This window comes from Diorhabda carinulata, chromosome X (genome assembly GCF_026250575.1).
Source record: "Diorhabda carinulata isolate Delta chromosome X, icDioCari1.1, whole genome shotgun sequence".
Lineage (NCBI taxonomy): Eukaryota > Metazoa > Arthropoda > Insecta > Coleoptera > Chrysomelidae > Diorhabda > Diorhabda carinulata.
In genome coordinates, this window is record NC_079472.1 from 3,243,089 (window position 1) to 3,266,548 (window position 23,460).

A 23,460-nucleotide genomic window follows, 5' to 3' on the forward strand; every position below is an offset into this window, starting at 1 on the left:
TGGAGAAAGTTTAATAAATGACAGTTGATTAGAGCGCCACCAGATGTAGGTACAGGAATTAATTATTACAGGGGGAATACGAAAATGTGGTAATTTAAATTAGAGGTAAGTGGATTTTACAATTTAATAATGAAATAATTAAAAGTATTTTATTGTAATCATAATTAAATATCTCGTATCTTTTAATTGTTATTTCACGTATTAATAACTATTGTCGTAGAGACTGTACAGTTATATTTGAATTACATATAACCTAAAAAATCGATTCTACCCGATCTAGTTTTCTCAAAAAATGGTTTATAAATGAGGTAAAAAATACTCAATATTACTATTTTCTGAATACCAGAGTCCAAAAAGTAAAAACTTTATAGGCTGAGTTTTAAGCTGTTTTTGAAGGCCATACGCCTACATAATTAAGACGGAGACTCTGAACCATCATTTACGACCGTAAATTTTAGGCAAGTGAATTCAAACTGCTTATTTTTTTTATTTGGTCAGAAACTTTCGAAACACCCTCGTATTTAATAAGATAAGTTCCACAATGGACTATTCTAGAACACGTGATTTTGACAAGTCGGCCATTTTGACTAAGTGGCAAACAAAACATTTGTTTTAATTGTGACTTTGTCTTTTTCCCATTGTTCTTTGCAATTATTTCGACAAATTTGAAAGAATTTAATATTTTCTGACCTTAAGAAATGACGTGAAGTGTCATGCTACAAGATATCAGATGAAAACCGTTTCTAAATAAGGTAAGACAAGTCAATGATAGTACTTTGATTTATTTAATTAAATTTTACACTTTTTTATTTTGTTTTTAATAAAATAATTCACCGTATATGTTTATCACAACTCGTATGTTGTAGATTAGTTTGTGAAATTTGGAAAAAGTAATTTTCTTTCGAATTATCATATAAAATGACATATAAAAGTTTTCTACATAAAATTAAACCTGACCGAACTGTCAATGACGTCATTCTAGAATGATCAATCGATATATATACGTACATTTCTGTCAATAATAGCTTTATTATGTCCTCCCCCCAGTGAACGACAATTTAGAAAGTGCTCATAAAAATTATCAGTTAGTTAATAACAACTGCACATCTTTTTGAGGATAAAATTTTCGAATAACTTGTATTATTTATTATAAATAAGACGTTACGAATAGAGGGTATCGATTGTTGGTATCGATTTCTCGATTATCGATAATATATTTTAATAACGCTACTGTTTGTTCCCCGTGATGTACGTCGTTGTTACTATTTGTCGTAAAACATCACGTGACTAAAACATGGCCGTATTATTAGGAGTTTTTTATCAAATTTTATTACTGAACACAATAGGTAAACAGTGTAATAATAAATACAGATTGTACTAAATTATTAAAATAAAAGTTATTACCAAATAAATCCGGTATAATCGAAAAGTAATAATATAGGTTGAGTGGTTTTTCTAATCGATGGAAAATTGGTACTCACTTCAGCATAACGATGTTTAAAATAAAACTTCCGTGGCAAAACACAAAGTACGCGATACTGACCTGAATCGGAATACCGGGTGTTCGTGCGGAACGTTACACAAAGATTTCTGTCGATTTTTTTGTTTTGTTTTGTTTAATAATAATAATTACAAAATTGTTTCGGTGTTAATCTCAGATAATGTTCTTAATAATATTATTTTTATAATAATAATTCGCTTTTATCAACAATAAAAAAGAATTTTCGATTCGGGTCTAGAGGTATAATATCGTCAACACGAAGAGGAATCAGAAGGTTGAGATTTCTGTATCTATTTATTCACAATCTTCTGTGTTGAAAGATACGAGGGTTGTTTGTGAAGTTTTCTGTCCAACAAAGAAATACTAACTCCAAACTACGGCTTCAAAGTTTGGAGACCCCTGGTGTAGAGGATTGGACCACAAAGGTGGATATCGACGTATTTTGAAAATATCCTGGACTGAGCACTTCACTAACATGGAAGTTACGCAGCGATTATGGAAAGAAAAGGAAGTCGTCTTTATAGTAAAAAAAAATAACGGAAACTGGAGTATTTTGTTCACATACAAAGACGAATATCGTCTTTTGCAGTTGATTATTCAAGACGAAGTAGGTAAGAGGGGACCAGGGAGAAGACGGCATCCATGGGTTGGAGTGTCATCTGTTGATCTGTTTAGAAACACAGTAAACAAGACAATAGCGAATGTTCGCAACGTATAAGGCAATGAAAAAATAAGAAGAGGAAAGAAAGAAGACATTTTTTCCCATAATGTTTTTCATTTTTGAACATTATTGATTGCATACATTTTTTACAACGATGCTATAAGTTTTCTAACCCTTTCAAGCAGGCTTGTGCTGATTAAAATTATGATTTAAATCAATTTTTTTCTTTTTTATTTAGAACCAGATAACAACATAATATAAAAGTTTTCTCAAAAATCAAAAGAAGTATCTGCAAAAAAGGAAGTACATAATTCCAAATTCTTAAACTAAACGTAATACCTAAATTTTATTACGTATTTTGTTTCTAATATCCGAGTTTACAAGATCCAAAGAGTTGAATACGCGTTGTACTGCAGCTGAAGAAGCCCATTTTACTTTATTTATATGTTTTCACTTTACTTAACTAACCTAATTAGTTAGCGAAATGCGTGAAATTGTTGGGTCAATTTATAGGTTAAGGAAAACAAGCCTCGACAGGAATATTCTTGCAAAAAGCGCAACAAACGCGTTCGTGCCTCACTCGGCAGTACTCGGCACTGTATAGTGAGTGTATTAGAAGGAAAACAAATCGCGACAAGAATTTTCTTGCAAGAAGCACGATAAATGTGTTGTCACAAGTTTTTGAACCGCAAATTGTATTATAATCTTTAGATTTATACATTAAAATAATTAACAATAATTTCAAAGAATCAAAATGTTCAAATTTTAAAAATCAAATAAATCTTGATGTTTTTAAAAAAATGGTTTTTGACTTTTTTAATAAAAATCAGATTTTGCCCCATCCTGGTTTCCAGTAGTAGTCTTTTTCTAGTCTTTTCAGTCTTTTTCATTAAAATAGTCGTTTACGTCCTCATTTGACACAAACCTATTAAAAATGATCCGTTAGTGAACTCTGACCTAACATACTTTTACCACCGGTGCATATAAAGCTCGGTCTGATGAAAAATGTGGATTCTTATACCTTAAAGAGGTATAACGAGGCAAAAATTAAAGAAGTTATTGGTCCACAAATAACGGGAACTAATGAAGGATACAAACTTTGGAGGAAAGCTGAATGAGCTGGAAAAAGTTGTCAAAATATTTTATTACTCAACATATTCTCCTCTTAATTGGATATATTTAGTATAGCGAACCTCGAACGTCTCAAGACCTTTAAAAAAAATGTTTTTCCTTGTTCCGCAAACCAGAACTCCACAGTTTTTATTACCTCTTCGTTGGAAGAAAATTTACGAGCTTTTAAACTTTTTTTTCAATTGAGGAAAGAGATGATAGTCGGACGGAGCCAAATCTGGTGAATAAGGGGGGTGTTCTAATAATTCAAAACGTAAATCACGAATTTTTTGCATGACAACATGAAATTTGTGTGCAGCGGCGTTGTCCTACAAAAACAAAACACCTTTGGATAACTTTCCGGGTCTTTTCTCTTTAATTTTTCCCGTAGTAATGTCGAATAGTAATCTCCAGTTATTGTTCTACCCTTATCCAAAAAATCAATCATGATTACTCCATGGCAATCCCAAAAAACTGAAGCAAGAACTTTTCCAGCAAATTTTTTGACAAGAAACTTCTCAGGTCTTGGGGAACCAGAGTGTCGCCATTCCATCGATTGTTGCTTGTTTCTGGATCGTAGAAATGTACCCAAATCTCAACCATGCACGCTTTTAGGTCAACATTCAAACATTTGGGGATCCATTTTGCAGCAATTTTTCTCATGTCCAAATTGACGTGAACAATATGATGAACGCGTTCGTATGAAATATTCAGTGCTTCAGATATCCGTTGTATCCCCAATTCGACGGTCTGATAAAATAATATCATGAACTGCATCGATATTTTCGAGAATTGACACGGAAACTGGTTATCCCGATCGGTGACATCTTCAATACAAAATTTACCTCTTTTGAAGCTTGCAGTCCAATTTTTCACGGTCGCATACGAAAAACATTGATACCAAAGGGTATTAAGGATATCTTCGTAAATCTGCTTACCTCTTAACCCTTCTAAATACTTTTTTGACGTCAGACTTTACACTTACACTTCTACTAAGTTATTGTTCGTTACGAAGAAACTTGATGCAATATTTTTTTTCCATTAATATATTGTTTGGTAGCCATAGTACATTCGAAATTTGGTTTAAGTTTTCGAGTGATAAAAAAAGTTTAAAGTTTGTTGACTAGTGTAACTTAACCTGCTGAAATTCCAGGTTTTTATAGGTTTTTCTGTTTTCCATTACCTGTACGATATCTCCGTTGGGTTTATGACTTAGACAGTCGAAACTCCACACGTATATCAGTGGAGAATCGATGGGAGATGGTGAAGTTGGTTTTTCTGTTAGCTTTGATGTTAAAAAACCGTAATTCATATCATTGCAAGGCTAAACTACAACGGACTTAAAGAGTCACCCTATATGACTAGAACTTCTTGGTTATGTAAATTATATCGCTAACTCCTTGCGTACGCTTGGGAATTTTTTATACCAGAAGTTTTAGATATATTATATCAGCTTCCGATGCTTTCCAGTTGTTGGTATTTTGAACTACGTCAGTCATAATGAGGACCAATACTTTTTCGATGGTCGGTGTTGTTATCAGACATAGCTCCTAGTTGTTTTATTGCTTTTTTTGCACTTACTGTATCCCGATAAACTCTCGGACTTAGCTTTCAACTTCTGCTTAAGCAGATCAATCTACTCACGTAAATATTGTGGATGTTGTGAATGATTTTCGTTATTATTATCGAGTTCTGATGTACTGAATGGGAAGAAAATGATAAACAGATAATGATACAGTGGGTGAATTAATGTAATCCGAGTTGTGGGTATCTACTGAAACTAAATTGACCCAATCGGAAAACTGGTTTCATTCAAAGTTGAACAGAATCGCAAAAAAAAACAATAACAACTCTTAGATTTTGATGATGGATGGTATGTAACGAAACGTCGAGGAGACGTTGTAAACGATATATTTTGATCACATTCTTATAATGTTTTCTATTCAATGACGTACAATTATATTGTGTCTCGGTCCGGTCCTGGTTGGGTGGTTGTTGATAGTCGGACTAAACAAGGCCAGTGAGAAGGTTACTTTTTTTAAGAATATCGTGATAGACAATTTCATTCGATAGCTGACGGTACGACTAAATAATTTTCTTATTTAAAGTATATGTATAAAAAAATTTCTTTAATTTTTTACTTCTTAGACCTCTTTTATATGATATTGTTGTTAAATTATCTGGATTTTAGGCCCCTGTTATCGTTTGAAAGCATAATATTGATGTTCCGTATCAAAATATTATGATGAAGATTAAAAGTAGTCGAAACGTCAATATTATATGCTTTTAAACAAAATTTTAATTAATAGAGACCTAAAAGTACTATTACGGACCATTCGTGGTTAAGCTCTAAAAAAAAACGAGAAATCATCTGATTTCAATAGTCTATTCATGTAAATTTTCCACAATTTGCCTCCAAAGCTTAATAGTTTCATAAATAATTATTATTTTTATTTTTAAATTAACAATATTAAAATTATAGCAGAATTTTGTTGTGACAAATATAAATATAACATTATTCGTATAAATAGTTGACTTGGCAACGTGGAAAAACGTTTTCCTCTCCGTTTACTTTTCATTTCAAAATGGCCGTTATAACTCAAACAATATTTGGAATAACCATTTAACAAAATAGATTACATTAGATATGTGTATTAAAACACCCTGTATATAGGTTTTGTTCAATATTTGGTATTTTTTTCAGATTATTAACGATTTAAGTATCATTATCCGTTATTTGCATTTTTGTAATTTCAATAAAAACTATTAGAAATTGTCGTGTTTATTATTATTAGAATAAGTACAGTATTGCCAAATTTCGAATACGGAATAATGAGACGTAATAATATATACATATAGAACATTTTAAGATATAAGATATTTACGTAATATAAATATATTATTTTTTCGTGGTTTCCCACTCGTTCTTTCCATAAATTTGATCTTTAACAATTATTTTAGAACTTTTCGCAAATTGTACCCCGAGTTCGTTCAGATAGATCAGCTGATTAAGAATCCTAACCCAGAACGAGATTTAGATCACAATTTCGAACGTCAAATACAAAAAACCATAGACAAATGAAATACCTCTTCAGCTGATCGCATTTACCCATAGACTCGATTAACTCGATCAGTTTCCGAACAAGAATGAACGTGATCTGGGATAATTTCAATCAATCAGATCATAATCGGGTTAACTCAATCATAGTTTCCAAAAAAATCCTTCGAGGACCGATGCAAGCATAGAACTAATTACGTATGCTCTGAAGTTGTAGTTGACGTAATGTAGATTTATAGGTACGTTCTGCAACTTACACTTTGTCACATACTCTTATATTTATTGATTTATAGGTAAATTATGAGTTTCAAAACAAATTATGTTTCATAAATAATTATCAAACAGCCGTTTTCGTTACCAGCTCCTTCCTAATAAATGAAACAAACTCGTGGCAACACTGGTATTTTCTACAGACAACACTGATGCGCATTCGCTTTGGGTAACCTAGCAACGACTTGTTTATGAAAGTTTGACACACGAAACGATGATGATAATAAATTTTCATTCCCATAAAAACCTCATATAAAAACAATCGGTATTTAATGGAACCGCATCGTCAAACAATTTTAAATGAAAATATGTATTCTATAATCATAAAAAGCGATATATATATATATATAAAATAAAAACAACCGTGAGACGATTTCAATAAAGTAAATTTTCTTCTTCGAACCGAAACGCAAGAAGTGATAGCGGGCAAATAATATCAGTAATATGCACAATATCAATTTGCTTTTTACCGAGCCAGGAAGGTGTAATAAAAAGTTTTAGAACCGTTGAAGAATTTGTGAATGGAGGAGATCGTCTTATTTTCTCACATTCAGTACCGAAGCTTACGCCGAGATCGTAGACGATAAGTTCATTCATCGGTTGTTTAAAACTTTTTTAATTCTTAAAACGATCTAATAACGAATTAGGAACGCTACCGCAAACTAAAATTTTCTTTTAGACATTCTAAAAATAAGTTGTTTATTGTGTTGCATAAATATTTTTATATTAGTTAGTAATGAATTTCAAGGTTGGATATTGGATGTTATTATGTGTTATAACAGCTGTTGTTATTTAATAACTATACCTCGTACGACTTTTAATCTCTCCCACAATGTTATCGTAACTTCATTTCGTCCATTTTATGTCCCTCGTTTCTGTCATATCTTAACCTCAATGTATTATTAAAAATTTCGCGAATATTATTATTTCCGTTTGTTTTAATATCATTGTAGAAAGGACTCGACGTAATGGAAACGCGATCGATCACCTGTTTCATATTTTAATTGAATTTCTGTGTTTCAGTAACTTTAAAATGAACCAAAAATCCATTACAGAAACTGATAATCGAAGTTACGTCGATTTCTCGAACTGAATGAAACAAATTATTGAGCATGAATATCGAATGTTCAAATCTGTGAAGCATTTAATTTTTTTTTTCGTTTCCGTACCCGAACAGGACCGTCATTAATTCATTTGCTTCTGGTGTTTTGTATTCTAGTGATAGATTTTTGAATGAATTAAATTCCAAGATGTTTTCTTCGTTTAATTTATCTTAAGTCCATTTTAAACATTTTTTTCAATTCTAGGACCTTTTATTACGTATTTCGTAATTTCAACAAAATATTTTTTGACATCAGCAACCTTAATACATAAATAAAAAAATATATATTCACAACTATTAAATTTCTATTTTATTATGAGTTTGAATTGTTTATATTTACCATTAAAATCTAATATATAAACTTTCTAATCCAAAACTTTTGGTTCCTTTCCCCTACGACATTTCAATAATAATTGTATTGTATAAACTCAATACGGTCCTGTATTTGTCTTATTAATCTATACAGAAATAACAAAAGAGTAATCGTTGTTCTTTTTAACTGTAACTGACAAGCCTACTCGGATGTATCGTGTGACGAATTTGGTTGTCCCTTATTTGATTCACCGATTGTTCTTATTAAAAAGTAGCCATTTAACGTTAATCTTTAGCTAAAATTAACGTAAAACGTAACGTCATTATGAAAAGTGTGAATGTAGTTTGAGGTTTCTATAATTTCAATTATAATTAATTAAATAGTGTATATAAGGTTGCATAATTTTATGATACCTCTATACTTTTATTTTTTCTCTGAATTAGTTCTAATTTACATTTGCGATGTTGTCGATTTTACTATTTCTATTAAAACCATTTTGGATTATTTCTATATCGAGTTTATATATATTAAAAAAATATTATCACGTTTGTTAATGATTAACGATTATATATATTTAGCGGTCCTTTTTACAGTGACGAAATTCCTCGTAATGAAAGATTTATGGGTATACCTGTGCCAGATGACTAATTTCTTTAATTCTATGGTATTATGTGATCAACCATTAGATTGGATAGAAAAGCCACACACATTGTCACAAATTGCAATAATAAAAAATGCGAATGTCTGGAAATCTAACAGGAATATAAAGAAATACAGTTTGTAGTTGATTTTTTGGAAAATTATTCATAATGATTGTTGAGAATATTTTAAACAATTTCAAGATGGCCGCCAGGGGGTGTGACCAAATCGATTTGACATTAGAATCATAGAACTAGAAACTAGTTAATTTCAGAAGCTAATGATTTAATAAAATTATTGAAAAACGAGATTTGAACATTGGTATTATAAACAAATTAATTTCTGTTAATATAATTAAAAGTATTTGCGTGCCTTTTGTGTATTAATTTTCCACGCCATCATATTGTTACTAAAAACGAGAGAGACGCAAAGATGATAACCGCGAGCGGCTTGTATCGCTATAATGACAGGTCTGTCTTAATAATAGGGCCAATATTGTACTTCCGGTATCAATTATACCTTTTGAAAGATGCCGATATATCAAACCGACTTTTATTCCTCCGATAAACGTCAAGCAATTTTTTTTAAAATGAAAACACACAATAGACAATATTATATCTACTAATGTTTAGTATATAATGCGAGTATCAAATCGGTGCGTGAAAATCGGTAATCTGTGTAAAATTAAAATTGATTTTGTAAGAAAAAAAAAATGATGATCACATTCTTTTTGTCCAGTTTTTGTGTTATATCAAAGGTGAAAAGCGAAGAACCCGTGAAAGATTGAAATTAGTTTCAAGCAATGTTTTACTATTATTTCTCACAACAATCCCAAATTGGAATTTATTTATAAGGGGAGTAAGGCCGGTAACACACGTGGCGTATTTTGTCGGACGGCGAATTAGCCGTAGACACTGAGGAAATCTGTTAAAAAGCGCTCAACCTTGTTTTTCAGCTGTATGTCGGGGATATTTCAGCCGAAATATTCTATATACCAGGGACAGAGTAATTGTATAATGCGCTCAAGTATAATAGATTATATTATGAGTTAATTAAGTGTCATTATCAAAATATAATCGACTTCTATTGCTTGTATGATATTTTACTAATCGGATCCAATCGAATACCGCAAAGTAGCGAATGAAAAACTTAACTATTAATAGTTATCGATAAATAAAAAATAATTCAGGAAATCGTCGTGTGGTTGACACCAATTTAATCTAGGATAATAATTTAGTTTCGCAATTGATTTATTTTTATCTGCCCCAAATATTATCGATAATTTGATAAAATATACCCACGTAATTAAATGCATAATATACAGATTATAAATAAAAAATCTTCAGAAATAATATTCGAATATGGTATTTGTAACGACATGTGGATATTTCAAATTCGAAATGAAATTAATGATGCGATAAAGTGATTTTGGATATGGAGTCATTTCGAAGCGACTTCAATCATATAAAATTGTATAATTGACTACCCAGCCCCCTAACCAGGCTCCAACCAAGTTTTTTTACCGTACAAAAGTTACCTGTCAAATTAATTAACTACTTGGTTTATTACGAGGATTGCTACATGACTTTTGATATAGATAAATAAAAATAACAATTTAAAATTGTTTTTCGAAATATTCTCCATTGTTTTGCACGCAGTTGAACCAATTTCCTTTCCGATTGGGTACCTCCAAAACATTTGGTTCGAAACAACAACAACCGCTGCTTCAGGTGTAGAAAAACGTTGATCTCGAAATTTATTTTTAATCTGCGGTGTCAAACAAGGAATGTACGGCGGATCAATTCGATGTTTTGACTGTTCAAAAATGTTAGGTTAGGTTAGACTGTCAAATTGTCGCGGTAACCAACGCGAACAAATCTTTTTGACAGCGAAATGCTCATGCAATATTGTATGTATGTCAAAGCGTTTAACGCGATGTTTGAGCGAAGAAATCAATTAAAAACTGTCGCATTTGGCTAAAAAGAAAGTTTTGTCTCGGTGGTCAAAGATTTTCCAAAAGTGCAGGAGCTAAAAGGAAATAATTTTGTCCCAAAATTTTTCTGTTTTCTTTTTCTTTTAAAATTAATATTGACGGTAATACAAATATGCGTCAAATGAGTAAAGAAAAACATTATTCTAATTATTAACTGAGTCTTGCGGCTGTTAGAGACTCGTTTATGTATACACTATTCCACTTTCCAGATTGTTCGATTTCGTGGAAATCTCTAATTTTCCGCAAGCAAATGAATAGACGTTGAAATATAATGTAAATAGCTGACAAAAAAATACGAAGAATTAAGCGCTACATCGAAAGTAGGTACAAAAAAGACGCATTCACCAACTTTTATCATCGACTAAAATAATGAAACAGAACTGGCTTTACGGTCTTTACCAGTGGACGATTTCGTAACAATTTTATAGGATAACATCTTGGTTTTAAGTAAATTAGATGTAGCACGCTCAATTAAACAGAAAGTGGGAAAACATGATAACACCAGATAGATATTGGACTGTTTTAACTTACTTAATAAGAAATAGATGGAGAAGGCTCTGGAAGGTCAAAGAATGACATCAAAACAAAAACTATCTGAAACGGTATAAACAGTGGAGGTGAAATTAATAGCATACGAAAACGACAAAAACGAGAATGTAGTTTTTCGTGAAACTGGCAACAGATGACACCTCGTATAACCTTCGGCTTAGTTTTAAAGTTGAAAAGTATAATAACGCATCAACTACATGTCCATCTTTCCGGTTGACTACTTTCAGGTGCAATTTTTATTGCATCAAAACACCTGAGACGTAACGTATTAAAAAATTCCAAAAAAAAACTGATTTGGCCAACTTCCTTTCTAATTTAAGCTGTGTACATTATATACACCGAAAGGAAGGTCGAACTTTAAGGTTTCTTGTTTATATCGTTTTACAAAATCATTTTCTCCCTTCGTGAAATTCTCATGAAATTTAACCCCTCGCGTCTACGAACAGAAGACAAGTACGAGGGGCATTGCAAATCATATATACAGTAGCACCTCTATAACTCGAAATCCAAGGGATGTGGGTGGCCGTTGAACACATAGGGCTTCAGATAGACCTCTTGATATTACCAAAGTCCGATGTCCTTTGAGAAGCCGATCAGTCACTTTGGTTTGAGCCATTTGACGTCGTTAGGCAGGTTGTGGGGTTCGCCCAGGTGTTTTCGACCTCTTCCATGCATCAACGGCACTCCGGATCATCCGTAATGCCCATGGTGATGTCTTAGAAGGCAGTGTCCGGTTAAATTCTTTGTCTACTGAGTACGTAAAGTATTTAATACGATTCTCGTTTGGAAATCAATCGGGTGCGTGTGGGTGTCATTTGCATTTATTGAAAAATCTCTTCGTCCGATAATATTCCATCTTCAGGAGGTTTTAGAGAAATATCTTCAACTTCTTCTTCGATTAATGACGAAGAAAAACCACAGAGAGCGAAACAGTTTTAATTATCTTCTTTCTTTGATAATTTTCTTATCGATGTCCATGAGCCAGTTTCGGAAGCTTCCAGAAGTCATTTAAGCTTCATATTTTAATGGCGGCGATTCACATTTTGAGAAACAGCGAAGTTTTTTTGATTTATCACACTTGCACTTTCCCCACAAACAAGATCGTGTCTACGCTCAAACTTTTCCAACCATCCATTGCTTCCATTCTTCCAATTTTCAATGCTTCGAGTACTTGTTATATTTCAACCAGACTCAAGGTTTTCGATTTATGTTTCACACTAATTGCTGATCAATCTTTTCACGTGGAGGTCAAAATTGAGTTGAATTGCCGTAAATTCCAACGGTAATAAATTTATATTCGAGATATTCAGGGGTCCAAGTTTATTTATTCGAGTTATGGAGGGAAAATATGTACAGAAACAGTTTGTTGGGAGATTTTGGTGCTTGAAGGGGAAGGGAAAGAAATATTTCTTCAAGTTTGGGAGGTTTTCGACTTATCGAGGTTCTACTGATGCTATTTGCAGAGAAAATAGATCAAAATATGCATTTTTGAGGTTGTTACCAAAAAAGTAAAATCCTAAAATATAGAAAAACCTCGATATATATTTCATATAATTTACGAGGGCAGTACTTAAGTTTTGAGATAGATGTACGAATATTTATAATTGAATATGGATTTTTTGTTTTTCAAAATATTCTCCATTAAGATCAAACAATTGTCGAAGCAGTTCCTCCATTCCGATTGAGGTTCCTCCAAAATAATTGCGCATTAACCGTTGGTGCAGGTATAGAAAAACGTTGAAAATTTATTTTTGATCTGCAGGAATAAGAAGAAATCTGCGTTATTTTCGAAAAATCATCCGATTTCGATGATTTTTTTCCAAAAATCTACGTTTTTGCCGCGAATTTATATGCACAAAATCTAAGAAGTATCTCACTTGAAGATTTTATATGATTTCATGATTTTTATATGAATTTTTTTCGTAAATCCACCGTAAAAACGAAGATTTTTGAGAAAAATTCATCGAAATCCAATGATTTTTCGATTTTGTAGAACCAAAAAACGAGGGGACCGCGAAAGTATGAAATCTGACCTAAATATTTGATATCGGTGTTGCCATATCTCGAAACTTAAATACCAACCCTCGTATTCTAGTCTAATAGAATGACTAAGTAATTCTCGTCAATTAAATCCAATTCCATATGAATAAAAAAACAGAAAGTGAGTCACATCATTATCTACTTTTTGGTTTACAATTTAAGTGTGTACGTGTGAGTAGTCAGGAGTATTTGTAAGACATATTAATATTTATATGATACCGCGATGATAAAATCGATGAGATTCCTAAAAATGCAGAAGATATACAAAAAAACTTCCCCAAATCAGCTTCGTCTAACGAGAAACTTGTAATCGAAAAAAGCAACCATCACCAGAATGTCCAATATCTAACGCCAATTTATCAACTTCAGAAAATAACCATATAATGTTTATAATAATAATAATCAGTGATTTTTTAAGAGATATAGGATTTGGTTTTGAAAAAAACCACAAAAAATTTGAAATAATTGATGAAATCTTTATTGGAATAGATAGAACGATGATGTTTGAAGATGATTCCATGCAAAAGTTGGCCGCGGATCCGCTTTAGATAGCCCATGCGCAAGGTCCAATTTTGGCACAACATATCGACCGGTATTTCACGAATTAATGCTTCAATATTGGCTTCCAGGGCGTCAATCGTTGCTGGTTTATCCCTGTAGGCATGGCCCCACAAGAAATAGTCCAAATGCGTTAAATCACACGATCTAGGCGGCCAATCGACGGGCCCCAAATTGTTCACTGAAGGCGGCTGTTAATTTGACCATTGTTTCGCGTTTCCTGTGGTATGTGGCACCGTCTTGTTAAAACTACATGTCAGGAATGTCCAATTCTTCCATTTTGGGCAAAAAAATCATCAATCATCACACGATGGTTCTCGCCAACAATGTCTTTTTCGGGATGCATCGATTGCAATGCTTCTGGCTGGTCTTAACTCCAGATGCGGCAATTTTGACGTATCCATTCAACAAAAAATGTGCCAAGTTTGCCAGCGTCCATTCACCAAACGCTGTGGGAGATCGTGGGGCCTCAATTCTTGCACCAGTCGTATCTTACAAGGTTTTACACCCAAATCCTTTCGCTAAATTTTCCACGTAATGGAGTAACGGATGCCCAATTGCTGCGAACGAGTAGTTCCCTCAGTAGGCCGACCAAACTGGACTCTCTTAATCGAGCATGAATTTTGATAGTAAAATTCAATAATTTGCAATCGTTGTTCATTCGTAAGCCGATTCACGATTAAATTATAGATCAGACTGAACAATTTGACAATTACACAAGACACGATTCACGCGTGATCTGTCAAAAATAGTGTTGCCAAAAAGATACCAACAAAAAAATCACTCGTTATTTATAATGTTCAAAGCAATTAAAAAGATTTATAAACAATTTATATCTTTAATATCAACATTCTGGTGTTATAAAGAGACTCTAATTTCACTAGTAAAACAAATCAAAAAACGTGTATTATAGCTGTTAAATGGAGAATCTTAACTTGATCCAAGAAACTGCAATAGAAGGTTGTGCTGATGGTGTTACTAACACTTTCCAGCATATTAACAAGATTTATCTTCCACGGGGTTATCTTCATTGGAGTAATGATGCACCAATATCTCTTTGAAGGCGAAGGTCCTTTTTGGAGCAACGTGAGTCAATCCGTCCTTCATTTTACATCATAAAAAGGTAGTTTCCTCGAACTAAGACGGTGTCGGATCAAGGCTATACGATGAAGCGATGTCCATGTACAGTAGATTTGGAAAACGAAGTATCGTGGACTCGAGTATTGTCATGAAGAAAGCGCACGTTGATTTTACCTCGCATTTTTTTGAGTAAATCAGAGTAATGTGTGCGCTGTAGTATTTGATTCGCTAATATCGATCAAAACCATTACTTTTAGATGTTTTTTGTGACCTTTGCTTCTTTTGGCACGGGCTTTCCTCTCCGATGCCACTTTACGGAATCTCCTTTGGAGGTCGGATCAATGTAAAAGTTCATATTATCATCACCAGTTAAAATTGATGGTCCTGACGACAAATAGATATCCTCGCAATCCCAAACCGTTGTAGCCATCACTTTTAGATGTTTTTTGTGACCTTTGCTTCTTTTGGCACGGGCTTTCCTCTCCGATGCCACTTTACGGAATCTCCTTTGGAGGTCGGATCAATGTAAAAGTTCATATTATCATCACCAGTTAAAATTGACGGTCCTGACGACAGAACTCTAAAAATCTAGCTAATTTGGCACTGCACTGAGACTTCGAGGCACATACTTTGAACTTAAATGCTTAAAACACTAGTTTGGAAGTGTCAATAGAATTTTTTTGTTGTTAGACGCTTCCATAAATTTTTTTTTGGAAAATTCAAAAGATCTTCTGCACGTAGTTAGTCTTTTAATGATTCTCGCAAATTCAGAAAGCTTCCAGTATTGCCAAAATGGAAGGAAGACATCTAGGTCTTAAAGTAAGCACAAGATGTTGCGTTGATTAATTTTTTAAGAGAACGTCCTTTTGAATCGGCTGCTGGTGTATCCTTTCTACGGTATTTAGACGAATTGAAGCCTCGGATTTGAGAATCTGCGCTTTCAAATTGTCTTCGCAGATAAAAAAAAAACATTCAAGTCGTGCAATGACGGACGTAATCGCGTTTACAGACCACCAAATTCTAAACGTGAAGATCAAAATGTCGATAGAAGATTGCAAACATCTGTCCCAACACTTGTACGCTATTTCAATGAACAGAAGTATACAATAATGATTCAAAAGGTATTTACACAAAATAGTTGATTAACCCAACGTCTCGTCGACCTTTTGGATTAATCGAAACGACCGTAAACGTCATTAAATTTTGTCGATATGATATTCAATTACCGGTTTCCGAAAAAATATTAAGAAACATATCAGATTCGCGATAATGGAAGTTTCGGCTGTTAAAAGATGACTTGTCACATCTCTCCCCCATTTACGCGGGGTAATTACGGTAGTGTCAGCAGCACTCCCTCAGAGACTGTGGTCAAATGTCTCCTACGCCTCTCCCGTGCAACTTTAGTTAGCAATTAATAAGCTTTCTGTCCTTGTCAAAGATCATATAACGAAACTTATTGTATTTCGGCAGGAACTTAAGAGGATTTACTTTGAACAGAAAGTTCGCTTGATTTATAAGGCACAACCTGCTTAGAAATGAATTACTGAAGTTAGTTTAGTTTTGATTTAGTCGAAAGAAACGGAAATAAAACAAACGAACGAGGTAAATGTTAGACGTAAACGAAGAAGAATTTGAATTACGCGGGGTAGATAAAAAAAACCAGCACTTGATCCGCACCATGTCAGATTACTATTTAATCAGATCAATATAATACAGTTTTCATCTTATTTCTCGCGAATTGCTAATAAAAAAGTGAAATATTTGGTATTTTTGCAAAGGTAGTTAAATGACATTCACAATAAGATATCAATCAACCCCGTTTAGTTCGAAATACGAAAGCTGCTACTCAAGTTTTGAGATATGGCAACACTGATTGTGAATATGTCAAATATGACATTGCAATAATGAAGTTTGACATTTTAAAGGGTGAACGTACTCAGAACGTGTCGTCGTATGAGTGCGATTAAACCAATTACAGTGTACCGATCAAACGCTTCGACTTTTGGTGATGAAACACCATCTTTCAGCCACCGTGCTTCGCTGGTTTTCCGGTTTAACTGGATATGTCGCCTCGGTTCCGTTAGAGCAACGTAGAAGTGTCAATTCTAAATGGTACACCAGGCGAATCATTCTCCATCACGACAATGCGGGTTCTCACATGTTTGTTCGAACAAAAACGTATTTGAACATCGAATTGATGTGTCATCCGATGTACTGGCATCTTTTACCCGTAGATCAAAAATAAATTGCGAGATCAACGTTTTCGTACGCACCTCAATCAATATTTGTATCTCAAAACTTTAGTAGCAACCCTCGTATTCAGAATTAACACCTTTTTGTCCAAATTTTTGTATAATAATACATTAGATTCTAACCTGATGATTCCTGTTTATACGAATTTAAGGGTCCATCAACAGTTTGCGACAGTCGTACACTTTTGTTTTTATACATCTCCAAATCCCTTAATGGGGAAAAGGGCGTCGATTCCAAAAAGGGTCTTTGTCCTAAACCTACGTTCCTATACGATTGATGTTGTACACCTGAAAATAAAGAGAAAAACCGTTTAAAGCATATACCTTCAAGGTATTTGAGGAAAATATTTTGAGAAACTAGTTACATTAGAAAATATTTTGAGGTTGATGTTTTGGAAAGAAATATATTCATTTTTCTATGTATGCAGCTCTATACAGTTTTCCCAGCGATGTTCAATAAGTTAATTACCCTTTTTATAATAAGAATCTTCAAGCTTCTCAAAATAACCATCAAATTTTCATTATTAGAACATCGAGTCATTTTTTTGAGTCTGGACATAGAAAATAATCCGAGAGGGCTAAATCTGGCGAATATGGTGAAAGAAGTAGCAATCCAAACTTTAATTTATTAATTTTGTTTATTGCAATATAGGATGTATAGGCTGGTGTATTGTATCGACGAAACAACATTTTCTTCTTAGTCAAAACCGGTGGTTTTTGCTTGATATCTTCCCCCAAACTTTGCATAATATTTTCCGTTGATAGTTTTCCCTTTTTCAAGATAATCAATGACAATTATCCCACGTGCTATCCAAAAAAACCGACGTCATGACCTTTTCTGCACATGGAACGGTCTTTGACTTCTTTGGACCCGATGGAATCATCTTCAAGACGCTGTTTTTGTTCCATAGTTAGTAAAAGCGGCACCCATCTTGCGCGCAGCTTTCTCATATCCAAATTTTCAGCTACTATGCAATTTTTGAAATCCCTGCTATGTCTGCTAGCTCGCACACTTTCAGTCGATGATCATCGAATACTGCTTTGTGGATTTTGCGATGCTGGTCTTCGCAGATCGTACGGTCTCGTCTAAACTTTGCTACCCAATATTTTACTGCTGACAACGAAGGAAATTAATGATAAACTTACGATGACGGTAAAATGAAATTGAGAGTTGCACCTAATTATTAAAATATTACGTATAACAGTCACTGCTACGATCGACACACAAATAAAACCAAAACAAAATGGCCAAAAGCTGATCGATTGATAGTTGATCAGGGCTGCAAAATCCAGCTCGTTTAGGTGCTCGGTGACTCGGGCAACAAAGGTAACGACGAAGCGGAATCACTCGCCAGACTGGGGTCGGTCGGCGAAACCACCAATGGGCCCAGAAACCATTCTTAGTGTGGCCGGACTTCCAGCCGGTCACTGCCATCCAAGACGTCACCATGGGCATCACGGATGATCCGTTAGTGCATGGGGAAGGACGAAATGCAGACTACGTTATCTGTGAGTGCCCTGCACTCACACAGGCGCGGTTTAAACGCCTGGGCAAACCCCACAACCTGCCTAACGACATCAAAGGGTTCAAGCCAAAGCGACCGATCGGCTTCTCCAAGGACATCGGACTTTGGTAACGTCAAGTGGGGCACGACGGGTCTATCTGAAGGCATATCTGCTCAACGGCTTCAACGGCCTTCAATTTTCTAATACCACATTATGAAAAAAAATGGAAAATTTTTGTAAAAAATGTTAGGGGCGGACAATCCTTAATATTTAGGGATATGAAAAATCGATCATGGAAAGTTAGTAATCTGAAATTTACTACGCTTTAGTGGAATTTCCATTCACAATCTATGTAATTCAAGATTCTAGTTCCCATTACCGATCCTGTCCAGTATCCTACCCATCTGCATCAATAAAAATATCTATTTGTACGATGAAAAAAATAATTAAAGTCCAAGTCGAAAGTAAAACCGATAGGACCGGCTCAAGGATTCAAAAATGCTGAAATTGTCAGTTCGCTATAGGTACTTGGGATAATGCTAAAACTAGAAAAGAGAAAGTAGAAAGTGTCAAGGAATGAAAGAAGATGCAATCACAGTTGAAAGTTGACAAAAAAAGGACAATTAGACAGAAAAAAAAGGATTTGAGGCTTTTGTTTGTTACCAATCAACCTAGAAGAACTTGAGTTGATGTAGACTCCTGTGTTTCTTGGGCATTGGGAAAAATGCTCATAGTGATCTACAATGAAACAAACAAGGTAAAAAGATGAGGTCTTCCGTTGTTATTACCAAACAGAGCTACAGAATGAAAACATTGAAACAAATCGTATTGGTTTGCGAATTCTGTTGCTTTCCGGTTTGATTTAAGTAAAGACCTCGTCAATGATTTGGTGGATTCATCCGTCTTCTATACTGGAAGGATTAAGATAGCTTCCTACGACCTATTATATTACAAGCTTCACGAGGTAAACTTTAGAGCTTAACCTTGCACCAATTCTCTAGAAACACCAGCCGATTGCTCTCATCCAAGCTGGAAATTTGTTACTACTCTCGTCAACATCTACAAATCTTGAATTTGGTGGTCTGCAACCACGAAATCCAGATCACAATACACAAAATTAAGTGCAAACACAACTCTGGATTGCTAGCACTAATTTTATAGCAACGCTTTCCTGATATTTTTCCCATCGCCTCTTCACTTTGGCTACGGTACTCGCATTAAGACCTAGATGAGTTGTCAGTCTTCCAAATTGGCAAAAATCACAGCTTAAGTGTATGTCAATATCAAATTGGAACCTTATAAATAACCAGTATTTCAGGAAAACCCATGTAGGAGCCCCCAGACTTGAACGACGGGACTTAGTTTGGGTCAACGTTGGGAAACCTGGCCTTGACAAACCGATAATGGCCCAGTTGAAGTCTTGGTAACTTAACCCCGGTCATTCTATAGTCAACCAAGCCTGATCCAACTCTATGTGAACTTATCTCAACCATCTCATATTCACCCAAGCCTGGCTGAACCTGGTAACCCGATCTCGGCCATCTTATAGTCAGCCAGGCTTGGCACAACTCTGAATAACTGAATAAAGTTTATGTAGGCAACTAGGCCTGGTCGAGGCTTGCAAACCGAGCTAGGGCCAGAGTTGTATATACTTGACGCAAGTTTGGGCCTATACTGGGCTATAATACGCGATGAAAATAATTAAAAAAATAGTATATACGGGTAGAACCGAAAAAAACTGTCTTGGTTCCGTCAAGTGTGAAACCGAATCCGTAAAACTTAGTTCCCATGATTAAAATACTTCGACTTTTATATGGCTGCGTAAGTTCGAGACGAGATTAGACGTCAACACCGGCCCTGGTCGTTAGAGAAAAAAAGGCCAGAAGGTTCGAATAAATTGATATCGCAGGTAATTTGTGAACACTTGTAAATTGGATTTTTGTGTTCGTGATCCGAACTGGACTTTGATTATAACAGATCAAGATCAGGAGCGGTGCGTGTATTCTATCACTGATTATTTACTGTCTCGCGACAGTAGCGGCACTATTTCCTTTTAAAAAACACAGAAAAAGTAGAATTTGATCAACGATTTGGGCATGGGAAAAATCAGGAAATTTCAGTTGACGAATTTTTGTCAAATAAAAACTTTCTAATTCATCTGAAGTTGAAGGCTATCCCAGTATCGGATGTACAACTATGAGGCCCTAATAGAGCCCAGCCCTAATAGAGACGGCCCTAGTTGACAGAAGAAGAATGAACATTGAAGCGAATACTGTGAAAAGAGATCTAGAAAAAAAAGAATGGCTCTCCTTGGTGTTGTCCATTCGTATTTGAAGTTATTATTAACAAAAACACGAAGTATTATTCAACTTTTAATTAGAAAAACTGGTGAAAATGACACGAAAATGAAAAGAGCCGCCATGTTACGGTCAATACTTGATGTTGACGTTTCACACCGCGCCATCTACAAATTATAGTCCACACCTAACTACTTCAGCAAAATAATCTTATCGAATTAGGATGAAATCTGTTTGTCTTTCAACAGTATTAAAAATTAGATGAAAATAGTTGAAATATCCAATTATTTGTCCTTTTTTTCGAGATATAAATTTATCGGTAACGCCACTGCGGAAAGATTTAAAGAGTAGACAAACTGAGAAGAAGAATATCAATCCAGTAGTGATTGACCAGCGGCTTTTATGGCTAATTTACTAACCTACCTCGTTGCTACCGTATGTTTTGATTTCTTTTATCATTTATTCGTTAATGATTTTTTTTTTATATACAAATCATATTTGAATAAAATTGTTAGATAGCAGAAATTGTACAAGCAATACGTTTCGATTTAAACGTGAATGTTAAATTAGATTATACCTCCACCTGAAGTATAATTTATCCACAACGTTTTCACGATTGTCAGTTTTTTGTTTCCCGAAAACTATTCAACAAACTTTTTGTATGATTTCCAAGCAGATTTTTCACTCTGACAGATAAGAAGTTTTCGAACTGACGATCTTTTGCAATCGGAACGGATCACTATTTTTGTTTAGCGCCTTCATCAAGTTTTTCATAAAGTTACAGTGTATGGGAGTTGAAGAAACAAAAAACAAATATTTACAACTAAATATATGACTCTATTGTATTTCCAAAATATTCAATACACTTTTGTATACCAATTGATTGAGGTACCTTCGAAACATTTGTGATTTGAACGCATCAAACGCTTTTATTTTTGTGCGGGGATCAGAAGGTGTCAAACAAGGACTGTACGGCGGATGACTAACGTGACCATTTATATTTTGACTCAAAATTGGTTTGTTTAGGTTAATTAACAAGTAGTCAATGAAAAAAAAAATACTTTCTGCGGTTATTTATTGAGAAATAGTCAGTTACAAATTAAAAAATATAGAGTCGAACATCGATATAACGAATTCCTTGTTTTTTTTTTATTCCCCTTGAATCTGTCTATCTTTCCTATGTTATTTTTAACTCCACATATCGAAGGATCGGTTTAGAAGACCTCCATATATCGAATTTCCTAGTTTACACCGCACCTGTTGTTTTTGGAAGTTTTTGTAGTAAAACCTCTACATACGGAAGCCCACTCGGAAAAATATGAAGCGTTTAATCTGAACAGAGCGTTCCGAGAAGCATTGTCTTTCTCAGAACGACCTATAACTGCCCCACTCACATTTTTTTCAGTTTCCGTTAACTGTAGATTTCGAACCTCCCTATATCGAAATCCTCGGTAATCCGAAGTTTTTCCGTTCCTCCTGAGCTTTGGGGTTTAAACCTCAAATAAGAGCGGTGTAATAGCGCGAGAGGTTTTGCAGGCCGGAAAATCCTCGTAAGAAGTGATCGGAAAACGCGTGAAACTTTTTTATTAGGTTTTTGGGGTCTCAAACTGCTTTTTGGAGCAGTTTCTTGAAGCACCACGAGCTGTTACTCAATACTGAGCAACTTTATCAAAAAGTATAACTATTGCGAGAAGTTTTAAGAAAAACTTGATCAAAATCAATTGATAATTGGCGCAGTAAATGAATTAAGAAAAATTAGAAGCCCGTTTTTTGCGTTGTTGACGGCGGCTCGAGTAGGTGCTATAAAATCAAGCGCGCGATAAAAAATGATTATATTTCAGCGAGTTTTCATCGTATCCTGATGATTTTTTTTCAATTTCGGGTAGCTCAAACAGATATTTCGAATGGAGACGTCAAAAATAATTTTCCAATAAGCAAAACTTCTTGCGCTATAACACTGCCCAAAAACCTAGTAGATAAGTTTCGCGCGCACACGTTATGAGTTTTCCGGCATTTTCGATCTCTTCTTACGAGGGTTTTCCGACCTGCGAAACCTCTTGCGCTATTACACCGCTCTTATTTGAGGTTTAAACCCCACGTTACCAAAGGTTTCACGCGCGTACGTTATGAGGTTTTTCAGCCAATTTTTTCGTTCGGAAAACCGGCTAGCATTTTCATATCCGACCTGTGCTGACCTTAAGAAGTGGCGTTTGGTGATGTACTAAGTTGGGGCCGCCAGTTTACAAGCTGAAATGGCGCGCACCTTATCGACTCTTGTTTTTTGTAGCCAGCTTTACCTTAAAACAGAAAAGTTTCACTTGTTTGATTACTGCTTGTAGTGATTTACTCGGAAAAGACAGCTGTCGTATGATATCAAAAATTCCAATGTCCCTCGACTTGAAATCTCAGGTAGTTCAAACTGTGATGAAACGATTGATATTTCAAAACATGCCCAGTTTTACTGCAGATTTATTGAGGAAATATTGTTTTCAAAATCACTGGAAACAACCACCAAGGCTATTGATATATTT

General features: G+C 34.5%; 1 protein-coding gene across 2 annotated transcripts in view; it reads right to left on the reverse strand.

The window, feature by feature from the left end:
• Positions 1-23,460, reverse strand: part of LOC130902176 (runt-related transcription factor 3-like) — a 67,323-nt gene that overhangs the window by 2,380 nt on the left and 41,483 nt on the right. The window contains exon 4 of one of the 2 annotated variants that reach the window (XM_057814070.1): positions 17,250-17,414. The exons of the other annotated variant lie outside the window; for it this stretch is intronic. Coding sequence (XP_057670053.1) covers positions 17,250-17,414 — 165 coding nt within the window. The remainder of the gene's footprint in view (positions 1-17,249; positions 17,415-23,460) is intronic. 2 annotated transcript variants of the gene reach the window in all.